Source organism: Propithecus coquereli, unplaced genomic scaffold (assembly GCF_000956105.1).
Source record: "Propithecus coquereli isolate 6110/MARCELLA unplaced genomic scaffold, Pcoq_1.0 Scaffold533, whole genome shotgun sequence".
Taxonomy (NCBI): domain Eukaryota; kingdom Metazoa; phylum Chordata; class Mammalia; order Primates; family Indriidae; genus Propithecus; species Propithecus coquereli.
The window spans coordinates 2,089,592-2,117,009 of NW_012151208.1; the positions used below are offsets into that span (position 1 = coordinate 2,089,592).

General features: G+C 38.0%; 1 protein-coding gene across 1 annotated transcript in view; it reads right to left on the bottom strand.

Annotated features, from left to right (window-relative positions):
- The window catches only part of RALGAPA2 (Ral GTPase activating protein, alpha subunit 2 (catalytic)), a 303,038-nt gene that overhangs the window by 231,584 nt on the left and 44,036 nt on the right, over window positions 1–27,418 (bottom strand). The window contains exons 4-9 of the mRNA XM_012657226.1: window positions 20,802–20,859; window positions 11,347–11,390; window positions 8,707–8,884; window positions 7,785–7,900; window positions 5,383–5,521; window positions 3,513–3,709 (exon numbers count right to left, since the gene is read on the bottom strand). Coding sequence (XP_012512680.1) covers window positions 3,513–3,709; window positions 5,383–5,521; window positions 7,785–7,900; window positions 8,707–8,884; window positions 11,347–11,390; window positions 20,802–20,859 — 732 coding nt within the window. The remainder of the gene's footprint in view (window positions 1–3,512; window positions 3,710–5,382; window positions 5,522–7,784; window positions 7,901–8,706; window positions 8,885–11,346; window positions 11,391–20,801; window positions 20,860–27,418) is intronic.

Consider the following 27,418-nt stretch of genomic DNA (forward strand, 5'->3'; position numbering starts at 1 on the left):
CTGTGATCAACTGAATAATGATCTCCCAAAGACATCCACAACCTAATCCCTAGAATCTGTAAATGTGGTACCTTATATGGCAAAAGGCACTTAGCAGATGTGATTAAGTTAAGGATGATGGGATAGGGGGATTGTCCTGGCTTATCGAGTTGGTCCCAAATGTAATCAAAGGGTTCTTATAAGAGGGAGGTAGGAGAATCGCAGAACGAGAAGGGAATGTGATGATGGACACAGAGGGAGAAATGGTGATGTGATACAGGGCTACAGCCATGGCATGTAGGTGGCTTCTAGAAGCTAGACAAAGCAAGAAAACAGGATCCTTCCCTAGAGCCTCCAGAAAAAACACAGATCTGCCAATACCACTTTTAGTCCACTGAGACTGATTTTGGATTTCTGACTTCCAGAGTTGTAAGATAACAGATTTGTGTTATTTCAAGCCATTAAGTTTGTGGGAATTTGCTACAGTGACAATAAGAAACTAATATAACTTACTGTGAGATACAGTGACAGGCTCTACAACGGCAGTGGCCATTTCTAGGCAAAGCCATCTTCAGCGTATGGTAGCACAGTGGGCACAGATGGCTGTCTGCCCAGCATCGACTCCCCCTCCCTACCAGAACCTCAGTGCTCAGTGTGCCTCCTCCCACACGCCCAGGTGACTCACAGGAAGCAGACTCCATACATAGCACTAGGGGACTTTCCTGTTTGTGGAAGCCAAGCACGGCACCTCCAGGCCCAATCACATACTCAGCTTTAAGTTAATCAGTGCCCTGTTACTGTTCTAGGGGCAAGCATGTAACCTAAGTTGTTCCACTCAGACAAAAGGGAAGGGCTTTATAATTCTGGATTGCCTCTAAAACGGGAATAAGGAAAACAGTGCCCACCTGCTGGCAGCCATCTTGCAATCAAGGAGGAAGCTGCAGACAAAACTGTCAGAGGAAAAAGGGCAGAATCTGAGGGCAAGTGTGAGTGAACCATATTCTCAGCCGCCCTCATCATGTGCTTTTTAATAAGATTAAAATATTTCATTTATGTTTGCAGCAATTTGAGTTGCACTGCCCTTTACTGTGAGGATGATGGAATCATCCTAATTGAATCATGAGGTCCAACCCTTAAGACACTAAAAAAGCTAGATAATAAAAGTAGATGACTCACAATGGAGAAAAGTCAACCGAAGGAAAAAAATTAGAACTTTGAAGCAGTGCTTAATTTGCTATTCTTTCTACTTCTCATTATCCAGGTGTATTTTTCAAAAATGAGCAATTTATTTTCAATATATACAGGTGATGGTTTTCCAATCTTTTGAAACCAGAGAAAAAAGGTTACATCCTTTAATTGAGACTGTTTTGAATTGAGTGACAATCATATAAGATGTAATAGAAAATTTACCTAAGAGTGTGACTGAGTTTCTGACACATAATTTCATATAGATTTTTGTCTACCCAACAATTTTTTAGTTTTTGTCTACCTGATGGGTAATAAAGGTACCTCATCGTGGTTCAGAACTATTAATAACTGCATTTCCCTGACTGCTGGTGAAATGCGGAACCACTGTAGTCCCTCTTCCATGAACTGCCCATTCATCTCCTTTGTCCGGTTTTCAACAGGGTTGTTTGTCTTCCCAGCAGTCTGTAGACACTCTTTAAATAGCAGACATTAACTCTTTTAACAGTCAGGATGTTACTTCACAGTCTATTGCTTGGATTTGGCTTTATGTTATCTTTTAACGTAAAAATATTTCTCTATGTATTTTAATAAAGTCAAACCTCATTTCTTCTGTGACTTTTGGGTCTTATTTCTACTTAAGGTACTCTACCACTTCCCAAATTTATACACTCCCCTATATTTTCCTTTCTCTTAAATTCATGATTTTGTTTTTATTGTGGACCTTAAATCAATCTGACATTTGCTTATGTGTTGTAAGTGGCAAGGTTCTGACCAATTATGTCAACATCATTTATTAAAGATTCTTTCTTTTGATCCTGACTGGTGTCATCCTTTGAAAGACAGAGAAAGAAAGAGAAAGAGGGAGAGAGGAGTGCAAGTGTTCTTCCAGCTTCCAGGGTTGCATATTTCATTAGATGTTTGACACTAACCTCAGTCTCATTCCTTTGAAGTATCCTATATAGTAACCTATATAGTAACTTGCATAGGTTTCTGTCTGAAAACCTATACAATTTTCTCTTAATCCCTGAAAGTCAAATGTCTGTTAGGTATCCGTTTTGCTAATTTTTCCTGGGACTCAAAGACCCTTTCAGTCTAAAGCATGTCTTTTTTTCAGCTCAGGTAAACTTTTCCTCTTCTTATTTGTTCAATTACTACTCATTCTTTTCTTTTTCTGTCCGCATAATATTTGTAAGGTAAGTCTGGACCTGTCCTTAGGTCTTGTCTACTATTTCTCATTTCTATCTCTTTGTATTTTTACTCAGTGTTGTGGATTTTCTCAGAAAACCAATTTTGTTTTCAACGGTGATCATTACCACTTTCATTTATCTACTATACTTTAAATTAAGAAGTTTAAGGGTTTTTTAAAACTTTCAGAACTTTTGCTGTTCTTACTATAATTGTAGCTCCCTCAGACTTTTTTGAAAATAAGTTTCTCCTCTAACTCTTCAATGGAGCCACATGCTCTAGACTTTGTGTTCCTCCATCAAAGTTTCCTAACAACCTTAAAGCACATGGGCCACTTATCTGCCTCCTCAGGTTTGTGTATTTGCCCAGCTCAGGCCTAGGTCATAATTCTGGAACTTCCAAGGCATTACGCAAACCTGCAGTAAGTGGACGACACTTCCTGTCCCTGTTCTTGGGAACAAGAAACAAAAAAGCATACAAAACCATGACTCCTCAGTGAAGTAGCTGCTCTCTGAACTCCACAAGTGGTGGTGCTCTACCATGTTCAAAGTCCCTAAGCAACTCAGCCTGCTGGAAAAGCCCTCATTTGTGTCTGCCAAGGCCAAGCAAGAGAAGGCATAGTCAGCCCTAGATAAGAGGTCTTTTCCAAGGCCTTGGGGTGAGGTGGCCTTCTCTTCAGAGATCCCAACACAGCTCAACAATCAGCCCAAAATCCTGAGCTGCTGATCTGAGATGCCAGAGGGCACTTGGCAGCCTCACAGGTTCTCTCCCATGGGCCACCTGCACATTTCCTCAGAGCCTTCCAGGTACCGGGGCAAAGGCAAGACAAGCCTCTGTTCTCATGCTGAGGTCACCTGTACTCAAGTGAAGGAGTGAGCATGCGGGAGAGTCAGGAGTGTGCACACAACAGTCATCTTCTCAGAATGGCTCCCGTGCCCCCGAGACTGCCCTGTCACGGCAACTCCAATAGCGCACAGCAAGCACTTCTAACTTGCAGCTCCCTCTGAACTCTCAGCTTCACAGAGTGGGCAAATAAAATTGATTCCTTATAACCAATAACCTGTAAGAACCAATAACTCTAATAATCAATTACTTTGGCTATGTGTTAGTGTGTTTTATTACATAAGTATTAAGAGACAAAAAGATGAAGAATGGCATACCTGGATGATTTTAGGTAATACATCAACTCCATTTTTAGTGTTTTGTGTTGTAGTTAGTTTCTTTTCCAAAAAGAAAGTTACAATCCACTTAATAAAAACAACCCGAGCTGACATGTAGGGAATTTTTGTACTGTAAATGTTTTCATTGTCTCGAATTGTAGTAACGTACACTGGCTTTGGTCTCAAATGAGGGATGTCTAGTAAAAAAGAGAACACATGATTGATTAGGTTAGTGAACCTTAGCATTAAGTAACCCCTACAAATGTTTCTGTTTCCAATTAAATAAACATATATTTGGTGTTTGAGGAGCAACTAAAACTGAAGAACCATAAATTATTAAAAATGGCATCTTTTGGTGTACTCATTTCCGATTCTGCCTTGCAATCTGACCAAGAAGGGGTGGTACCTGTTGTTATTATTTACATATAGGTATGCTATATAGCTATAGAAAAACTAAGCTAACAACTCTTTTTAACAATTTTGAGAAATTAGATGAGACTATAATAGTGAAAATCTTTTCACATAGATTCTATCTAATTTAATCTTATTTTATGGCTAGAACAAATATAAAAGCATATTTGAACATTTTAAAAATCATTTTAGATATTTTAATATCCAACACTGCACTGATTAAACCCACTGAACTTTAGTTTTACATCCTTTTCCCTTTAGATGAATCCAAGGAAACAGAATCAATATAATCTACTTTATGTTTAAAAGAATTCAGAAAGTCACATTTTATCTTTGAGGTATCAAATGCCACCTTTCCCAAAGAATTAACAAAAGGTCCATTTTTCATTCTTTAAATTCCATAATCAATATGAAAATTATATTATATTGGATTTGAGACACTACTTGCCATAAATCCAACTCTTTATCTCAAATAAGTTTTGTATATCTGGAATACCTGCATGAGGCAGAAAAATTTTCAACAATTAACTTCTAATCTAGGAATATTAAAAATACACCATGTTTTTTACAATGAATATAGACTACATATAAAATCAGAAACAAATTTTGAAAAAATACCCACATATGTATAGCTAACAAAATACATGTCCCAGTACCCCTAAAAGTCAGTACTTCTACATCTTTCAAAATGCACCAAGCTTCAGCTGCCCCCTTGCCCAAGTGTGTGTGAGTGTAGACAAATGAATTAGTTGGTTATGCTCCCCAGAAAATGTCCCTTGTGACCTTTCTCCTCCAGCACTGTTCTTGATTATTTATTTGAACTCATTTCACCTGTTTTAAATAACAGAGAGAGGAAGATTTGCCCCCCACCTTCATCACTCTAAGGATTGCTTCTGTCCTATGAGTCCTCATTTCTTCTAGAAGTAAAACCTTAGGAGCTAAATTAGAAATTCCTTTATGCTTCCTAGCCCTCTGGGGCTTACTGTCCATAGCCTGTCCAACTACCCAAAAATCTGCCCTCCATAAGCAACTGTCGTGTATCGGCTGGATGCAAGGTCCAGCATAAAAGAAAGGGCATGCGATGGGCAGCTGTGTGCCCCTAGGCTGTGCTGTCCAGTCACTGAGCAAGGTCTAGGGTCACAATACCCACCATCCACAAGTGAAGACTTTAGGAAATGCAGGCTTTTTACATTAAAAATGATAAATATAACTTCACCAAATATCACGATACATTTCAAATTATTTCTGAGCATAGGGGCCAAAATTCCCCTTTATTGCTGTGAGTTGTGGTACATCTTGTTTGGTATAAATAACTAAAATTCCTTATCAGGAAACTTTAAACCTCTTACAATAAAGTTACCATTCAATATAGGATAAAGTAATTATCAAAGGTCACTTTGAAAGAGACTGTACAGCTTTCCTGTGGATGTCCTCTATACACAGCTCGAACAGTACTTACCAAGCACAGGTTTGTAGATGTTTGTTAACTTAGTAAATGATGGAAATAAATGAGGAAGATAATACTTTCGAAACAATGTAAAAAGAAATTTAAAACCAGTATCTCGATTCTCCTTATTCTTCCACTCCAAGCTTGCAGCCTTTGGATAATATGTGGAAAAGAACATAATGTATATTTACATCTGAAATTAACATATACTAAACTGAAATGATGTTATTAAAATTCCTATCCTAAATTTTAAAATGTGACAAATAATATTGACAATCATGTAATGAAATATCTTAACAAAGCTCAAAAGATGACAGGAATGAATACTTCAAAACAGTAACTGGTAAAAACAGCATTTTTACTGAGTTTTTTTAAAATCACCCAATGATATATCTTTTCAAACTTGCTCTACTATTTCATGCCCATATTTTTTCCACATGTCCTTTGTAATGATCTATCACTCCTTGTGCCTTTAAAACATTTAGTTTTTTTTCTAAACTCAAAAAAGATCATTTATAATAAACAGGAGTTAAAGAAACAATCCCTTCTCAAGGATTTCATCCAATGTTACCTACATGCAAAATCAATATCAAAAGAAAAGTTATGGAATCTTGGAAAATGTATTCTCCTTATTAAGAACAATTCACAGGCTAAAATAACCAGGCCTGGTAGCTCAGCTATGGATTGTGTTTAAAGCTTTCATAGTGTCGAGGTAATAGTCTCCTACTCAAAAACCCGTCACAGTGTTTGCACAGTGGGAGCACTCCAAAACTGCTCAATAGCTGGGACCACCCCAGAGGAGCCAGGAGGACAGCCTGGTTACCCCCACATTTCTTAGGGAAACATGGTACAGAGAGGGACCTTAGAGAAGACCTGTCAGTGGTTCTTAAAACTTATTAGACCACAGAGCTCTCTAAATCAGAGCTTCCCAACATCCTTCATGACATGCTAACTTAGAAAATGGTAATATTTGTTCAGCATCTCAGGTAAAAGGATGGGGAGATTTAGTTGTCCCAAGCGCAGAGAGGCTGAGTGTCCATAACCTGTCAGAAGCTCTGCTCTGAGAACTCAGCCCAACAGACAGGAAGGACGACAGGAGGGAGGTACAGACACACACATAAAACTCTGCACACACTTAGGGCGTTTGAGGTCTGCATACAAACCTCTACCCTGTATCAATGCCATCTCCCTCTAAGGGCGGTTCCTGGGGATTACATGACTTATCTGAGGTCACACAACTCAATAGTGACACATTCAGAATGAGAACCCAAGGCCCCCAACACACCTGAGTTCTAAATATTCTGTTGATTTCCCAAGACAAATAGAATCTCCAACCACTCCTGTACAGGTGGCCTCTGAGGTGCATATAGAATGGACAATTAGAGTTCAAATGTGGAGCTTTCAGAAGATTGCCCCAGTTGGGCTTTCAAGGTTTTGAAGTCCTTGTGTTTCTGATGCTGGCTAAAGGAAACAGGGGAAGAAAGGGGACAAAATTGCCCAGCAAGACTGAGTAGTCAGAAAGGACAGCCAAGTACTGAATCTTGAAGGACAGCAGAGAAAAGCACAGTTCCCTAAAGAAAACTGGAAGGAAGTAAAAGAAAAGGAGGAGAAAAACCAGAAGAAAACATAATGAGAAGAGAGAATCTCATGAAGGAGGGATAGTCACTGTCAAATAACCTCAAAGAATGAGGAGAGCAAAAACTGAAGAGTGCCTGCCCTCCCTCTGGACTGACCACGAGAACCCCTCTGTAGTCCAGGGCCTGCAATTTTAGCAGTGGCAGGACAGAAGACAAGTAATACTTCAACAACTCAGTTATGAAGATGAAGACAGAGACTGGACTATACCAAGGAGGAACTCAGGGACAAGAGAAGTGTTCACTAAGAAAAAAGAATTCGTAGATTTTTCTAACTACATTAATGTTCAGAAATATAGACCAAGAGACAGAAATCACCTATTAAAATCATAAACTAATGATTTCAGTTCTGTATGTAGTTGGCAAACATAAGAAAAAGGAATATATGACACAAAGTAGGCCTGTGCTGGCAGCACGATGAGATCATTACATATGGTTTCCTTCAGATCTCCTGGTCTGCTCTGCCTGGTCCTGGTCTACCCGTTCAGCCTCTGGGCCTGCCTCCTCCTCCATCCTGTCTTGCAAGCATGGAGATCAGGGGTGGGGAAGGGGTGAAGAGGAAAAAACACCTTAAACACGTGCACACGAAATAGCATGTATGCCTGACCTTGCTGAATTGACCTAACAATGGCACATACATTTAGTTAACTATCACATAACATCACCTCAAAGAAAATGCAAACAGAAAAAATATGGACACACAGAGAGGAAACAGGCAGTATTTTCTCTTTCCTACTGAGAATAAGCCCATCACTGAAATATTTATGATTTTTCCCTGACCTGAATAACCATATACTTCAAAAGTATTTGAAGAAAAAAGCAGGTTTGGTCCTCAGCAATCTTCTCCCCCGATATGGCTGGCAAGAGTGGAGTGATTTCTTCTGGATAAACCTTTGCTGCAGGATAGAAAATAATGAGAGCTCATTCACCAAAGTTAAATTTTTAATAGCGTTTACGATTTTTAAAAATGGTATCTATTAAAATACATCTATCGATACACTGGAAATGCTCACACTGAACTCCAAGCCAGTGTGCATAAACGGCCTGAAAACACAGTACGGATGCCCAAGAAGCTACCTCTCCCACTCGACCATTCTTTCCCTTTCAAATTCTGCTTTGGTCAGCCCACGATCAAATGCCAGTCATTGGGCAATAAAACAATACACAGTAATAAATCAATGACCCTAACAGGAACGTTTCTTGAAAACTCACAGGAAACCAATGGCCACCATTAATAGTCCCATGAGGCCACTATTATCCTTCCATAAATGCTACATGAAAATACACAGCTGGCAAAATAAGATCCTGGGTGAGCAGATGAATGTCCACGCATGAACAATAGTGACAAGAACAATAGACAGCAGTTTTAGATGGCAGATTTAAATCTCATTAATAGCCACAAAAGCACTCCAGACTTACCATGTGTCTGCACTTCCTGATATTGCCAACATCTGCCCCCTCCCTTCTATTCCTGTTTCTATCACTTCAGTAAATTTCTCCTGTCATCATTTCATATAAAATAGGCTCCAAGTCTTTTGATTCTAATGTTAGTAAGAATCTACTGTGAATATGAACAGAAAATAATTCCTCTTCAGAACCCATCTACATCAGGATTTCTAGTCAAGAAAATGAAAAACCAAGGCACTCCTCAATGCAAGTTCAAGAGTAATTTCAACAAGTAAGGTCTGCTAACGTTACTCACCATCAGCTACACTAGGGCTAGGATTGATGAGTGTCTCCAGTGTGCAGGGCCCCCTGGACGACATGACCGCCGGGAAACCAGGCACGAGGCAAGCAAAAATCAGCACCTGCTCTTCGGCACAGTTTGTCTGAAGTGCTTGAAGCCACAAAAGAAACAGCCTGATTCCTTCACATCTTATCTGAAAACAAAGTTAAAAGTAATGAAAATGAAACACATGTATTTGTAGAAATGCATTGCAATGTAGCATCAGTCCTGAGAAAGAAAAACTAAAAGGTATCTTTGAAGTACTCCACCAAGTTCTTCACTTAGTGACTAGTAAGCAAGGATGCTGCAATATAGGACAAGGGTTAAGAGCTTAGGTTCTGGGGCCAGAATGTCTGGGTTCAAATGCAGGCTCTGCCACTTTCTAGCTGTGACCTGTGGAGACCACTTATTCTCCATGCCTTAGTCTCCCCATCTGTAAAATAGTTATGATAAAAGCATTTACCACAAAGGACTGTTGTAAGGATTAAGTGAGCTAATGTATAAAGCACACATAACAGTGCCTGGCTCACATTAAGCACTATGTAAATATTTCCTATCAATAGTATTTCCTTCTGTAAAGCAACAGTGCCCATATCATCAACACTAGATTATCCATGAAAACAATGACAAAGACAGTTGTCCTCCAAATGTATGTACTGTATGCACATGCTTATGATCTTCTTGAAAATCGGAACACTTGGTGCTAAATAGGACCTTGAAGGCCTGGCTCAATGAGACAGAGCAGCTCTCTAGCTTCCCTGTCTTATGTCCCTAACTCCAGTGGCCCCCAACCTTTTTGGCACCAGGTACCATTTTCATGGAAGACAATTTTTCCACAAAGTGGGGAGAGGGGAGATGGGGGGATGGTTTTGGGATGATTCAAGTGCATCACATTTAATGTGCACTTTGTTTCTATTATTATTATCTTGTAATATATAATGGAATAATTATACAACTCACCACAGGTTGGGGACCCCTGCCTACTCTATTCTCTCTAACACCTTTGCCACGCTCTGAATGGTCAATATCACCTGGTTGAAAACATCAACATAGGTAGATGTGCCCTTTTTCCTCCTCTACACTTACTTTCAAATTCATCCTGTCCCTAGAATTCGAAAACACACATCCCTCCATTTTTGTACTCCTTCCTAAATGGCTGAAAGATGATGTCAATAAAAGAAGCTAAATAAGCAAAAGAGATTGGAAAAAAATCAGATGCAGCTGAAAGATGTTGTGAACTCCAAATTTTGGCAACTGGAGTGACTGTCTGATCTCCTTTCCCTTAACCTAAGGTGGTGCTCATGCCCCCAGAACAAGAGTGTTGCAAGCTAAACATGAGGCTCTGGCAGAAAACCAAAAGAAGAGACCCACCCCACCCCGCAAAAATTATATACTTGGCTTTGCTGACTCCCAGCAAAAGTCAAACTGCATCAAGACAGACAGCCTAGCTGGCAACAGTCCTATCCCATTAATGAAGTAGACTCAAACCATACTTCCAGACATGCTCCTGGATTCCACCACGGCTCTGCACAAACTTCCATGTCCATGCACACCTGTCCTCCTCTCCCCAAGCAGGCAGAATGAGTGGTAATACAATACTAATCAGCCATCAGACAAAAAAAATGATACAGCTCTACATATAACTAATAAAATTCTGTTTAACAAGAGGAAACTTTCTATGAAATTCTATAACAAGTCTCCAATTTTTTATGCTAACTGTAATTAAGAGAACTAAATACACATAAAGCTAATACAAACATAAGATAACAACCTGATAGGTTTTAACTATAACATTATTATATGAGGGCCAAAATATGAACTCTGTAGTGAGGCTATGAATAGCTCACTTCTTTTTTTCAACACGTAAGAGATAGTCAATATATCAAGATTTAAGTGGCTGTGATTGTTTAAACTGATATAAAACAAAAACATATTAGCTTATTAAAAGCACTCATACAACTTAATTGGCTATAAGTGAATTATCTTCCATAAAATATTTACCCCAGGCTGGTTTTCTCTGCCACTAACATTTTAGGGTCATCTTATCTCTGCATCAAGTAATATATGTCACTATAAAAGGTATATTCATTTTAAAATAAGCCAATTTTAACCTAAATTACAAGATCAATCTGCAGCAAATAAATGTTCAAGAGGGAGGCCCTGCTGTTATTTTCTCCTATAGTAGTTCTCAAAATTGATAAAATTAATTCAGAGACAACTATAATTTTAACAACCAGATTACTGAGGTAAACAAAACCAGGTATGAGAGCTCTGAAGCTTAGAGGAAATGCCCTTCCTTTTACTGATGATAAAACTGAAGCAGTTAATGCCTTGCTCATGGTTCCTAGCTGTACCCAGCAGAACCAGAATTAGAACTCAGAACTCCAAACTCCAAAGCCCAAGTCACTTTCCCTAATGTCATTTAAAACGTCTCTCACAATAAGTTGTGATATAAGAAAACCCTAACAATATTTGTCATATAATTTATCAATTAAAAAATAAAAACTAAATCAAGTGGTTTCTAAAGATCTTTTTTTTTCAAAGTGGCCTAACATTGTTACTTTGCGGCATTAATAAATTTAAGGGTAATTAAAAATGACATTATACTATAAATACCTTAATAGAATTTCCAGTGTGTAGAAGCTTCTTTAAAGTAGAGCCTGAAAGTTTAAAACAATGAATTAGAAAGAGAGTATATGAATGCATATTTAAGATACATTTTGAAAATATCAATTTTAGAAACAAAAAAATGTACCTATGACAAAAGGTATAACTTTTTAAAAAACAAAAGGAAGAAGGCTGACCTTCAGAAGCAAAGCAATGTCACAGAGGGAAAGATGTTTGTAAGACAAAAGTACTTTCAGAATGTACCTCTTCAAAATTCTTTTAAAACAGTCACAATGATTGATATTAAGGTAACCCACATGCCCACAGTGGATTATGTGCAAATATCTCTTGTCATGCATAAAATGAATGATTTTGTTTAAATCTCTAAAGGTAAAAATGATGTAAGATGACTGCTCACAAAACATTTTTACAAGAACATTTTACAAATATTCAGGATGGCATGTTTCTCTCCTGGCAGTGACGACCACATTTATGGGGCTTGGTCCATCAATAAATCCTCTAGCAGAGCGCTTTGGTCACTGTCAAGGAGACAAAATCAAGATTTACTCAGAACTACACCAGTCAACTACAAAAACTTTGGTGCTGCAGCCCACTGTAATGAGAAATGTCTCTCTTAGGAGGATGGACACATATTATCAAGTATTCTATAAATGAGTTCATGCCCTCAGTATGGCGATGGCCTGGCAACCCCAACAAAATATCATATATAGCCTCTAAAATGGAATCTTAACCCCAAAAAAGGAGATGACCTTTTAAAATATATTAGAAGTCTTAGGCAAGAGAACTTTCTCTCAATCAAATTACACATCTTTTAAGAAAAAAATTCATTAGATGCCCTGATGGAAAGTTTTGTGCAATATTTTGAAATTAGATATCAAATCATATTTACTCCATCAATGAATTTCAAAGAGCTATTCCACCAAGAAATTGAGCCAGTGGCTCAATGACTGATACAAGCCATATCTATGTGGATGGATACACATATGACAGCTAAATCCATACTCTTTAGAAATTCATTAGCCAGAACAAAATCACTGGCAATCTAAAGGAACCTTCTACTGTTTATAATAGCCAACACAAGGGATCAGTGGAAACTCATTATCATGACTTGCTTGGACTGGGTTACAGCACTTAAATCACTAATGGTTTCTGATTGAGTGAAAGAAGTTCAAGTCCCTCCCCCACCCACCCCTACCCGACTTGCACCCTCACCCCCAGCCACACATACCTCTCCTTATCAAACCATACCCAGTAATTTTTTTGGTCTAGAGCCAGCATTTGCTAGGCTGGGCTCCCTCTCACAGCTAAGGTTCCAGTGGCTGTGACCATGGGACTTTTTTCTATCCCACACCTTTCCTCAACCTGGGTCCTTGTCCCTTGCCCGCATGTTTATACATTCTTAAACCAAGTTTGTTCTGTCTCAGTTTAACATTTGCCTCATTACACCTTATGAGGACCTCATGATGGTTGGCAGAGCCAACAGACATTGGACAATGGATAAAGTCTGCACAGACAGCACTCTTCCCAACCATTTGGCTAATTCGTCATCCTGCAACACACTCTGAAATACTTTCTCTGGGTCATTGTGTATGACCACTGGTGATTGCTAGTCTTTCCCCTTTTGGGGAATGGTCCAACATGGTTTTTTTTTTAAGCTATTTTGCCTACCCATAGATGGCTATATCCACTTTTCCCTACACAGAGAGGAGAAAAATATATATAGAAAGGACAGACTTTACAAGAGACATACAGATGATCTATGTTAGTTAACAGTCCCCAACTTTTTAAAATTAATCTGGTAATTTGTTACAGTAGCAATAGAAAACTAATATACATATATTTGATCTAGTCCATCCACTTTATTCAAAAACTCTTTTGTACATGTGAAGCAGTAATAGCTTAGCAGTTAGTTACAAGCTGGATTCAGAAGTTAGACTGCTAAGGTTCCAATCTAATTTCTGTGCTTACTAACTGTGTAAAGTAAGTCATTTATTTAACCTCACTATGCCTGAGTTTTCTCATCTGTAAAATGGGATGACAATAGTGCCTATCATAGACAATTGTTAGTGAGGTTTAAATAAATCAATATATATAAATGTTTAGAACATTGTCTCGTACACGGTAAGTGTTAATACATCAAGTACGAGGCACTGTTATTCTCTAAGGGCATAAGCCATTCTCTAAGGAACTCTTTTTAACAAGAACAATGTTAGAAAGAAAAATTTGGGCAGTGGGAGCACACAGCAGAGGGTTTCAACACATGGACTGGTGATAAGTACCTGAGAGCCTTGCTCATCCTCTTTAGGTATTTTTTAAGAAATATCACAAAGATGTTTCTATTCTAGCTTAAAATTATCAAATCCTTTCTCATTTTAAGTTTCAAGTATATATATATATATATATATATATATATATATATATATATCACAGCTGTTAGGATTTTTAAACTCTTCATCCAGGCTATGATTATACCCACCCTCATCTCTTTTATGTGCCTCATCAACTCTACTGGTTGCCACTTTATTGACTCATGTGAATAAATGAAAGAATGAATGAGTAAATAAAATCTAATTAGTTGGATAAATTCTATGAACTTTTAACTTCTATTGGCTAACTTTTACTATATTTTAACTATAAATATCTTCTGAATGTAAGTCTTACTACTTTTGAAGAAGCAGTAAAAATACCAGGGCTGGGACTAGAGAAAGAAAAGTGAGGGGTTTTGAACAAAATTTAAGGGGCGCTAAGAAAACTGAGTAATCAAGATAAATAATATTTTAATGTAATAGTTTTTAAAAATAAAGATGAATGCAAAAGAGTCTCTGATGAACAGTGTTAAAATTTTAAATACTAGCGTTGTGCTGAACCATCCTGGAAGGTGAGGTAAAAGGAAAAGTGTGTACATACTCCTATATATGTTTTTATATATTTTTAATGGTTAATTTTTTCCAGAACATTGATAGAGTTGAAAAAAAATATTGAAAAATTTAAAATCAGGTATATTAAAATTCACAGCATTAGTTTAAATATTTTATTCATAACAAAGAATGTATTACAATTTTACTTTCCTGGATTTAATGGAAGCAAATTCATCAATAATATTTTCAAAATCTACTTCTTTGCTTTTCATTTTCAATTGTGATAACTGCCACATGTGACAAGTTCTCTTTGACCATTTTTTAAAGTGACAATTTTTAAAGGATCTTTTAAAGATATTAAAGATACTTCTAATCTAACTTTAATATTATAAAATCTTTTCTTATTTAATTTTAACTTTTTAAAAACTCCTTCTCAATATCATGCCTCAAACCAAATAACACACAATGCAATATACCACCAGGCGAGGGGCAAGAATGTAGAGAAACTCCCTCTGTGCTGCGGTAGGGACAGCCTGTTGGGAATGGCCAGTGGAGCAGGAACATTGAACTTTCTGTCTCTACAAGATCCACACTGAGTACAAGGAAATTAATAAAAATGAGCTCAAAATGGATCAAGGACCTAAATGTTAAACACATAACTATAGAACTCCTAGATGAAAACATATAAGATCTTTGTAACTTTGAGTCAGGCAAAGATTCCTTATATGTGACACCAAAAGCACAATCTATAAAAGAAAAAAATGATAAATTAGATTTCTTCAAAATTAATAACCTCAACTCTTCAAAAGACACTACAAAGAGAATGAAAAGACAAGCCAGAGACGGGGAGAAAATATTTCCAAGGCATATATCTAAAAAGGACTTGTATCCAGAATAAGGAAAGAACTCTCGAAATTCAATATTAAGAAAACAAACAACCCAATTTTAAAACGGGAAATAGATTTGAACATACACTTCCCCAAAGAAGACATACGATGTCAAATAAGTACATGAAAAGATGCTCATTATCATCAGTCAATGAGATGCCACTACCGCTAAAATAAAAAGACCGACCATACAAAGCATAAAAGAGAACGTGGAGTAAGTGGCATTCTCACACTGCTGGCAGGAACATAAAATGGTACAACCACTTTGGAAAACAGCCTAGCAGTTAAACGTACACCTTATATGATTTAGGTATTCTATTCCAAGAGATAGGAAACCATACGTCCCCACAAAGACTTGTACACGAATGTTTATAGTAGCTTTATTTGTAACAGCCAAATACTGGCAACAACCCAAATGGCCATCAATAAGTGAATAAACAAATTATGGTATATGCATACAATGGAATATTGTACTACCCAGAAATAAAAAGGAATGAACTATTAATACATGAAACAACACATATGAACCTCAAAATCATTATGCCAAGTGAAAGAAGCCAACCAAAAATAGTATATACTGTATGATTCTATTTTTATAAGACTCTAGAAAATGCAAGCTAGTCTACAGTGACAGAAGAGCAGATCACTGGTTGCTTGGGGACTGGAGGGTGAGGTGAGGAAGGGTGAGAGAAAAGGATTACCAAGGGGGATAAGGAAATTTTGGGGATGATATCCATGTTCATTATCTTGATAGTAGTAACAACTTAACAGATATATAACTACTTCAAAATTAATCAAATTGCATATTTCAGGGATATACAGTTTATCATATATCAATTATACCCCCAATGAAACTGTTATTTAAGCATTAGGGAAAAAAAAGATCAGGTGGCCTGGAAGTGATTGGGTGAGGCTAGAGGTCATGGTCAGACAGAGGTCTGCATGATGGCAAGGGTCAGGAAACCACAGAGGACTGGGGAGCGGGGAAGCGGCTGATAGGCAACTTGACATGAAGGAAAAGGACTAGGAGAGAGAACCAAAGCCATGGAGAAAAAACAGCAAGTGAGCAGGATATCAGAAGACACAGCACCAACAAGAAGGGAGAAGCTGGCATGGTCAAGGGAGAGAGAGGAGCCTCAGACAAAAGTCAGGTTTCAGGTGGCCAAGGACATGAAAGAAAGAGGCTAAGGCTGTAGCACTTTTGATTAACCCAGACAGAGGACTTCCAGGGGGCAGAACACAAAGAAGTGGCTGGGAGGGAAAGAAACACAGAGCAGTAATGGTAAAAGCACCCAGAGAAGACCCCAGAAAGACACCGAGTTGGCCCCACACTGTCAGGGCCATTAGTTCCAGCAGTCATCCTCTAATAAACACGGGGGTGTGCAGGGTTCCTGGATTTTGCTCTGCCTGGCTGTGATGCACTTCTGAGGGAGTCCTAGTGTGGCATGCATGAGGAGACCCTGTCCCCTCGGGAACATGGGCTACAGTATGGCCTGATTGTGAGGGAACAGGGAAGGCTGTTAGACTCGGGCTCCCAAGGAGAGTTGAGAGCCAGTGGGAAGTAGGAACTTTGAGAAATGAGCCTGGTCAGAGGTGGTGTTCATATCCCAAGCAATGTGGGGCCTCAGGTGTCAAGCCAGGAACACTCTCGAAAAGTCAAAAACAAATTTGCAGCTTAGTTTTGCACTTGGTTTTCATGGTATGTATATGAAAAACCTAGTTGAACAAGCTAGATTTAATAGTGACTCATATATAAAAAACATGCATCAGATATTACACATATGTGAATTTCCCACCTACTGAGTCCTACCCCTTTAAACCTAAGGGTTATTTATTTTTAACATTTCTCATCATTATTATTTTTTTTTAGAGATGGGGTCTTGCTATATTGCGCCCAGCTGGACTCAAACTCCTGGGCTCAAAGCAATCCTCCTGCCTCAGCCTCCTAAGTAGCTGGGACTACAGGTGTGTGCCACCATGCTCAGCTATTTTTAACAAACAAAATATTAATATATTCTTTCACCCATTCAACATGTATCTACTGAGCACAGGCACAGCACTATCCACTGAAGGAGACAGGAAACTTGCCTTCTAGAGACTCATTAGCAGTAAACATTCTTAAAGGGAATACAAATGTAACTTTTAAGTCCTGAGTTGATTACACATGGGCATATGAAGGGGTGTCACAGCCTGGCCTTGCACCAAATATCCCTGGTTTGTGCCACTCTTTCTCATCTCCTCACTCCCTGTCAGTTCTCATTATTGCTGGAGATGAGGCATCGAGGAGCTACCTTTATCCACCAGATTTACCGGCCTAAAAATGACTTCGGGAAATATTCAATGAACAATTTTTTTTATTTGTAATCATAATGGAAGCTTATAAATAGTGGAGTCATAGATTAGAATACATCACAGAAGTCATGACTGTCGTGTCAACTACTCCCCTGATATTCTCTTGTTCTCCAAACATCAATTGAAAAAGTACCTCCAGATGCTTGGAATAATTAACCTGTGTTCATTTCACATTGCAAAATCTAGAGTTCAAATGTTTCCTCATTCACTGATTTAATGCAAGGAGTCAACTATTAAAAACCAAAACAGTGTGAAACTACAGACTATTTCTTTCTTCTAAAACAGCTTTAAGGGAAACAGAAATGTCTCTGCCACAAACAAAACAAGAAACAGACTTCAAGCATTGTTGATATTTCAAACTATTTTTTTCCTTCTCAGGATAAAATGTGGCTATCAGGTAGGTCTGAGAGCTTTTGAAACTTGCAGAATATAGAACTTGCTCTCATTTTAGGTTTCTCTGCTTAGTGACATTGTAATTTGTAGTGTAGAACAGAAAGCATACTGTATCAGTGGTATATAGACCAAAACTTCAAATGTTGAAACCCAACATTTCAGAGTACCTTGACCCCTACCAGCTGCGATAACATTTAATTAAGAAGTTAATTTAGCAGTATTTTTCCTATTAAGTAAGAAATATTCGCACCTAGAATGTCAGGCACTTACTGGTGAGAGGGCCCCTGCCCTATGCTCAGAGGTTTTGCAGAAGTCGAGAAGCCAATACTGAGGAGATATTTAAGGCACATTCATTTCCTTAGATATGTGGTGTTTGCCTATGGTTTCTTAGTTTCAACAACTAACTCAGTCAAGACCCTGAGTGACAAATGGGAACAATTTTAACAAATCCAAATTAACTGGAAAAAGTTAAATAGGAACAGCGAGGTATATAAACAAATGCATATAATTACAAATCCACAATCTCTTATCGGCAATGTCAAAATCCAAAAGGCTGTGAAAACTGAAGCTTTTCTGTGTAAATCATTAGTGAACAGGACCTGATTTAAATTCATATGTTGGCAATACCTGAATGAGGCTAATATTTTAGGTTTAGTTACTCCACTGATGGTGAATATTCATATCTTAAGGTACAGAAATAATAACTTGCTTGGTTAGAGGGTGCTGCCCAGACCCCTGGAGGTGTTACATACAGACATTAACATTGTGTTGATGCTCTAAATTGTTTGCTTCATTGTACATCAATGCACCACATTGCTGTTCCAAAATCTGAAAATGCCTGATTCCAAAGCACACCTAGCCTGAAGATCATTGTAAAAGAGATGTGGACCTGTATAAATACCAATTTCTACCCAATTTGATTAATCATATAAAAATATGTTTAACTGAAAAGAGCCTGTTTGACTCAAGCATTAAGTATATAAGCAGCAATAATAAACAAGGATGATTTTATATGCGAATGATCATACTTCGGCATTCCGAAATATGACTTATTCTGACCACTTTATAGCAACAGCTTCTCCTACATGCCAGATAAACAACACATACTGCTATTATGATGGCCCAGGAGACCTAGTACTTGGCAATCCCAATCGAGGAGTCTGAGTCCTCCAGTCATTGTTCTTGATAAGATGCTACCAAACTGGGTAAAAAACTACTTGTACCAGCAATTTTAACCAGTTTATGTGGTATTAGGCAGAATTAAAGTAATACCACACACTGCCTAATAGATTCATAAAGTTTCACAACATAAACACAAATTAATTTTCACACATAGTTCTAATAAGTTTATTCATGCTGAGAAGGGCCTACTAATCTTCAGACATTCTAAAGTGCTATCTGAAGAAAATGAGTATGGTTTTCAAACAAATGATATAAACAAAATTGAAGAAGGATTATATCTAGCACAGATAAAAAATACTGCATGCAGTTATGTCTCATTGTCATCCATTCCTACTATTCAACGGAGCACCACAAATCCCCATGATGTCTCTTTAAATTATACTTTGCATTTAAATTTTTTATTTTTACTTTAAATACATAAGCTCAAAGCCTCAATTAAGCAGAAATACTATGGACAACTCTCCAAAATTTAAAGGAAAACTTTCTCTGTGTATTTGAAAGATCTAAAGATCAAGGTACTATCTTAAAGTAATGATTTAGTCAGCATTCAATATATGTATTTACTATGCATGCTTGCTTTTAAATTTATAACATACAACTTCAATAATTCAGTTTTTATAAGAGTCAGTTACATTTTTCACATAAATAATCCTAAATTAAATTGAGGATTCTGAATTTTGTAGTAGCCACTGATTGTGCCATATTCTTTCAGGTTCCACGACTTTGTACGTAATCATCTCCCACCGAGAAAGCCCTTTCAACATTTTCCACACTTCACCTGTTCATCTTTCAAGGCTCAGATCAAAATTACCTCTCTTGAAACCTTCCTCAATTCCTCTGCATAGAATTAATCAACTTTTTTTCTTTGCTACCATCATTCTTTCATAGCAACAATTACGCTGCAATTATTTTTCTCATCTATCCCCTCACCAGGCAAGAGGCCTATATAATGCAAGGATGGTGAGATATCTTTGTTTCTGTCCCAAAAGTTTGTACACCAATGTCTCTTCCTCAATAAATATCTGAATGAACAAATGATCAAATAGAGTTAGATTCCATTATCAGGTCATTTTCTCCTCAAACATGATTTTCTAAGTAAGAAAAAAATAAATAAAATGTTTTAAAAAAGAAAAACTGTAGGAAATGCCAGACTCTTGAATGGCAAAGGATTAAAGTAGACACTCTTTAAAACAAAATGCAGGATTCACAGTTGATATCACAGAATCACTCCAGGTGTGCTGTGCATATTAAATTGGCACAAGACACAGATGTTAACAGCTGGACAGAAAGGGCAGCCATGGTAACTTGCTTTATTTCAAGTTTCCCCTCACTGCCACATCCTAAAGCATCCTAGTAGAATAATTTTGAGTCAATGACAGAGCTTTGAAGAACAAGATTGTTTTGTAAGAAAAATACTCTAGATTCGTGTTTTTCAAACTTCACATACACAGGAATCCCCTAGGGTCCTAGTTAAAAATACAGACTTCTGTGATTCAGCAGGTCTGGTTGGAACCCGAGATTCTGCATGTCTAACAATTTCCCAGGTGAGGCTGATGCTGCTGGTCTATGAACCACACTGCAAGTAGCACGTTTAGAGATAGATATATTTTCTTCCAAAGTCCAAGTTGGGCTTATCTTCATTTTAATTACCATATCCTTAGTAACAGTCCCTGCTATAAGCTATCTTGATGGTGTTAATTATATAAAACATTACTGAAAATTCAACTGGAAGAAATCTGTATTAGTAAAAAAGATTTTAAATTGTTCTTACCTATACTCTGGTAATGCCATCGAAAGAAAATTCGTTCAGGTAGAAATTGTAGTATTTTCTATAAAAAAAAAATACAATATAAACAAAATAAACGACAAATGAAATCACACATTTTCATGATAGGCCCATATTACTTGCTATATATAAGTCTCACAAAAGGAAGAGAAAACTATTTATAATAATATCAACGCTGCACTTTATGCTATATTCTTATAAGATAGTTTCTTTTACTTGCCCCAGGCAAGCTTCCTTCCCTGAATGTTTTAAAGAGATGACTGTCCCAAGTTTAATTCTCTCCAAAAGAAAAGAAGAAAAAGAAAAAAACCTAAAATGATAATTTTATCTTAATTAAATAGTAGCCACTGCTTAAATATGAAAAGAATAATTTCCCAAATGCCAGATTCCCCAAGTTTCTTCTTTTGTACCTTCTCCTTCACATTTCCAATATAATTATTATTAGTCTCTGGAAAAAAAACAGGGTTAGGAAGAAAGACGAATGACAAAGAGGATGAGACCATAAACAATTCAGTGAAACAAGAAAATGAAATTGGTGGCAAGAATTTAATGAAATCAGGTAACTAAAAATAAGTTTTAGGGTTGTAGTTATAAATGCCCCTGAACCTCTTTGATTTTTTAAGATTCCACATGTAATAAGTGAGATCATGTGATACCTGTCTTTCTGTGCCTGGCTTATTTCACTTAGCATAATGTCCTCCAGGTTCATCCATGTTGTCCCAAATGACAGAATTTCTTTCTTTTTTAAGGCTGAATAGTATTCCATTGTATATCTACGCAACAATTTCTTTGTCCATTCATCCACTGATGAGTGCTTAGGCTGTTTATTTATCTTGGTTATTGTAAATAGCGCTGCAATAAATGTGGGAGTGCAGATATCTCTTCCACATTTTGATTTCAATTCCTTTGGATACACACCTGGAAGTGGGATTGCTGGGGCATATGACAATTTTATTTTAAGTTTTCTGAGGAACTTTCATACTGTTCTCCATAATGGCTATACTAACTCACTTTCCTACCAACAGTGTACCAGTGTTCCCTTTTCTCCACATCCTTGCCAACACTTATCTTTCATCTTTTTGATGACAGTAACTCTAACAGGTGTAAGGTGATATGTATTGTGATTTTCATTTACATGTCCCTGATGATTAGTGATGTTGAGCATTTTTTCATAAACTTGTGGGCCATTTGTACGTCTTCTTTTGAGAAAGTCTATTCAAGTCAGCTCGTTATCTTTTAAGCCCGTAACTGTAAAAGGTATCACATAGCTTATGTTACTATGTGATAATGCTGACATACACTCAACACCCACACACATCCCAAATCCCATTCAGTGAAAAACACCTACACACTAAGCAACAGGCTTCACATCTGAAGCACAGGAATAAAATTAATATGAATAAAATATTTAGTACTTACTTCTTAGGATTTCATGATTAGTGGGCAAAAGAAATGATTAAAAAAAAAAAAAGAATATAGTTCAGCCAAAAAAAAATAAAAAAATCCTGACATGGCTGGGCATGGTGGTTCATGCCTATAATCCCAGCACTTTGGGAGGCCGAGGCAGGAGGATGACTTGAGGGCAGGAGTTTGAGACCAGCCTGGACCACAGCGAGACCCCATCTCTACTAAATTTTTTTTTTTAATTAGCTGAGCGTGGTGGCTCGCACCTATAGTTCCAGCTACTTGGGAGGCTGAGGCAGGAGGACCACTTAAGCCCAGGAGTTTGAGGCTGCAGTGAGCTACAATGATGCCACTACACTTTAGCCCAGGCAACAGAGTGAGACCCTGTCCCCCTCCCCCACCCCGTTTCTGTCAGAAAAATCCTGACAGAAGTTTGTATGAGGTACTACAGAGGTGAGGGGGAAAGTGCCTCTTCTCAGCAAGGGCTTTATGGACTGCTTCCTGGACAAGAGGATACTTGAGCTGAGACATAGACGATTAATTAAATTCACCTACTGGAGAACAGGGACAGAAGGAAAAGGACAGGATAATGCCAAGAGGCAAAGACAGCTTGGTGCCCTAAAGAATAGCAGCTGCAGGAGGGTCAGCTTGGCTGATACAGGGGTGAGAAGGGGAGGAGATGGGACTGCAGAGGCAGGCAGGGTTAAGGGGTTAATGTCCTCGTGTAAGCAGTGCACAGTCCCTGAACAGGTTCCAGCTGAAGGTCAATTTGAGATGGCTGAGAGGAGAGGCAGAGATAATGGAGAAGCAATGGTAGTAATTCAGAGGAGGTATGAAATGGCCTGGACCAAGGTCAGCAGGGTAAAGAAGAGAAGCAATAGTAGTCATATTTGGGAGGTTAAACTGTCAGGATAGGTGGGTAGAGTGGCTGTGGTAAGTGGAGGACTCCAGAATGACTCCCAGTAGCTTAGTGAATGGAAATGCTTTTATACAAGAGATCAAATCCAAAAGGAATTTTAGGCCTAAGGAGAATAAGCATGTCAGGTTTGGTTCTGAACATCCTGGAATTTGAGTTGTCAATGAACTATCTTAGTAGAGATGTCCGTCTAGGCACTTGGATATATGGATCTGGAGTACAGGAGCAGGATTTAGATGGTAAAGGATACAGGTAGCAGCTTAAGATGTGTGTACATGCGAGCTCTCTGGGATAGAGTTTAAAATGAGAAGATGCAGCCCTGGTGGTATCAGTGAGTTGAGGGAGTTGTGCTAAGAAGGTTAAGAATGAAGACAGTAAATAAGTAGCTGGAGACAAATGTGCTCAAATCAAAGGAGAAATTTTTGATGTGCCAGCTGTTTGAATGCTTATTTATTTTAAAGATTAGAAATACGTACGACTATTTATATGCACAACTAGTTTTTATTTTATTTTTTTTACCTGGAGCCACGCCCAAGAAGCCTTGAGCAAGTGGACTCCTATGTGCACAACTAGTTTTTAAAAGTAAAGATGCTGGAAAATGGATGACACATAAAGAGATACTTCAGTATTAAATTAAGTGAGCTCAATGTTCTCTCTTGCCTGGAGAACCCATCACCTTTGTCAGCCAAATATCAAATTCCAGGCACAACAAATCCATCTATAAAGTACACAGAAGCAAATGGCTGTTTGAGGGGAAAAAAATCAAAATAGGTCTCGCCTTGCAATATGCACCAACATGAATTTTAGACGAGTAACACAAAAAAGAGCTAAATATAAAAAATTGGGTTGTTACATTAAATTCCATTACATTAAAGGGAATCAGAAGAAGTAAATAGTTTTCTATCGAATATCTTAATAACAACCCACATGAACACTGTCCAACAGACATAAACCTAAACATCCCCATGACACAAACAGGAGCAAGAACCCACAGAGCAGGCTAGAGCCTATAGGAAAGCATCACAAGCAAAGAGGTTGGAACAAGAAACCCAACAACTCTGTAACTAAGAACAAGGGTCTCAGCAGTTAGGCTGCTGCCAGGCCAAACGAGCAACTCTGGAGCCACAAATGAGCACAATCTGGAGATGCTCTGGGGCAGGGGGCTCCAGACTCAGAAAGATGGCCTCCATTTGCATCTAAGCATTATGATTCTTGAACTCATACTTTCTCTTCACTGAAAAATTACCATAAATCCTAGTTTAGTGTCTTGGATAATAAATGAAAAATAATCATTGCAAGTTGCGTTCTCTGGGAAACATGCTGCAATGGAGGAGTTGGGAGTGCAAATGGTTTTTTGAGCAGTCACACCTGTGAAAGAAAAAGGGCAGCAGGCTTGGGTAGGGGAGCCTCTGACCACAAGGCAAAGCTGACAAATCTCTGCCAGTGTGAGCTCTGGAGCAGAGATCATAGGAGTCCTGCATGATGAGAGATGGAGAGGCCCTTGTACCACTGCCTCATTTGGTCATTGGCGGAGGGCCATGATGAGGTGAGTGTGACCAAGGCTAGAAAGCTGAAGGTGTGAACAGCTGGATGCTATCAGCTGACACCTCCTCATAGCTGGGCAGAAAATTCTTTCTTGACGTGAATATGAGCAGCACATCTCCATGTGTGCCACAATTATCTTCAAATTATTCATTAGACTATTTTCATCATATTAAAAAGCTGAAGCACTAAGAAAAGCATCCCCTACTTTAGAGACATGGCCTCTCTGCTAGCATTGTTTCTCCTCAGTTGGCTGCTACCTCACATAGATGGAAGCCTAGTCCCACTGAGTCCCTCTCATACTTTTTCTGCCTCCTTCCTTGCAGTTCACTCTGCCTGAGCAAATGGCAAAGCAGTGACTTGGTGTCCTATTTTCTCATGCATTATTCTTCAAGGGGACTTGGCACCCCAGCTACATTCCAGGATCATTTTCTGAGCCCATGTTGGCACTTAATTTAAAATTTTCATATAGAAGGTACGGAGAAAATTAACTTGGACCACATGAATGCTTGACATGCCCACTGTTCTCCAGATCTTTAATTTAATCAGGAAACCAATTTGGCAGTGAGTCATGCTTTTCAGTTTCCCAAAACACATATTGGTCTTCTTGATTTAGTTTTCTTTTGTTAGTATACAACGAAGAAAAACATCTTTTTACTAGCAAAAAAGAAAAACAGAGAATATGTTAATAACAAGATGATGTGTATATAGATGCTTGGATATTGTCAGTCTGCCACAAAAGTAGTCTCCAACTTATTCTGAGGTCAGGCCTACCACCATCACCACTTCTGGATAAAAGTTTTCAGATTCACAAAATGGATGGACTTTAAAAGACACTCAAAAATAAACTCAATAAGGTTTGGGTATAAAACACATGCCCAATATCTGAGCTACTAAGAATATTCCCAAATAGACAGAATCTGATACAACAATTCAAAGGCTGAAACATTACCTACACTGATGCTTCTTTTTGTCCCCAAATATTTCAAGGGCCATTTTTTTTTTTACATTAAAGTCTATGAGGTCAATAAAAATAAAGCTCAACACAACTGTCTATGTCTAAATGCTAAGACTGTCCCTCAGAAAGTCCCTGATGAAGCCTACCTTTACTGAGGCAAATACAATCTGGCATTTCTTCTACTGCAGCCAATATTCTAAGCTACACTGCTGTGAATGCCACATAAGCTATTGACATCTTGTTTGTAGTTTTGCTGGAGAGTAAAATAAAAAAAAATTCAAGAAAGCCACACAGTGTGAATAAATATTACTTTTCTGAAAAACACATGGCTCTATTTAATGCTCAGTGCTCTGCTGCATCTATATGGTAATCCATTATAGCACACTCGAAATCAAAATTAGGTATTACTACTGATCAGCACATCAGGGAATCTGTCATTCTTTTAACTGATTATCCATAGTTCTTTTTTCTTCAGAATCTACTGCATGACCAGGAATAATGTGAAATGTAAGCTGGAGTTTATACAGGATGTTATAGTGTACTTTAAAACTCCTGGTCTTCATTTAATTTGGGTGGGAAATTTTTTTTCAAATCATTACCAGATGATTGCAATACATCCAGTGGACTGACACTTGATTTCAATTCCACTTAAAAAGGTAGGACAGTGAAGAATAAGGAAAATATTACATACTAATTCACGAAGAGCAGTCTACTAAAACAATGACCAACTAAACCTGTTATGTCTGAAAGTAGAAATCTGGGGAGCAATCTTTCCCCAAATTTTTTGCATGACAGAAGGGCACTGGGTAAAGAAAATGCCAACCAGAAGAAAACAGAAGACTTGGAAGAATAGAGGTCGTACTTACTTGACCTTTTGAATAATAAACATCCAGAAAGTTTATAATGAGAAAAGGGCAGTTCGGTTTAAAGAAAACATTCTGTGAATGCCTGTGCTACAAATAAAGCCAGGTTTCAGAAGGTTTCAGAAGGACGCATATGCATAGAAGCCCTATGGCATAGATGCTTCCAGGGAGACTTACAGAGAGGGGGACTTATTTTTCTACTGTCTTGGGCCTGGCCACTCACCTCTTACTAAAAATGACTCAACTCTTTGATACAGACAGAATATTTACATTGAACTCCGAGTTTCAACACTTGTTTGGAAACTTAAATTTCAAGTGAAATAAATGGAGCTTAAATGAAGAACTGGGTAGTCTTAAAAATAAAATGACTACATTTTTAGCTAAAAAAGTAATGCTTTTCTTCATAGACCAGCAATGCCTTCCAGTATAGTGCAATTATCTAATCACTAGCCACACTGTTAGGGAGTAAAGAAAGCACAGCTCCATCTCATCACATCCGTTTCAGTCTTTAAGACCAAACTCAAACATCACCTGTGAGGAGCCCACCTCAACCAGACCCTTCACCAACATGCTTCTCAGCTGGAGAGGCACAAGACAGGGGCAAGAGAGTATCAGCACCAGCCCAAGATGTATGGAACCACAAAGTGCAGAAAAATACTATCAATATTGAAAAAAATAAATAGACAAACAGATACGAAAACATTTTTACAGTAGTCCCCCCTTATCTGGGGGGGATACATTCCAAGACCCACCACAGTGGATGCCTAAAACCACAGATAGTACCAAACCCTATATATACTATACACAAATTTCTTCTTCCTTCTTCACAATTTCATGGATAGAAGATTCATTCTTACTGTAGGATCTTAGCAATCTCAGTGTATGATTTTTTTCCTTTCTTATTAAGAATTTTCATCTT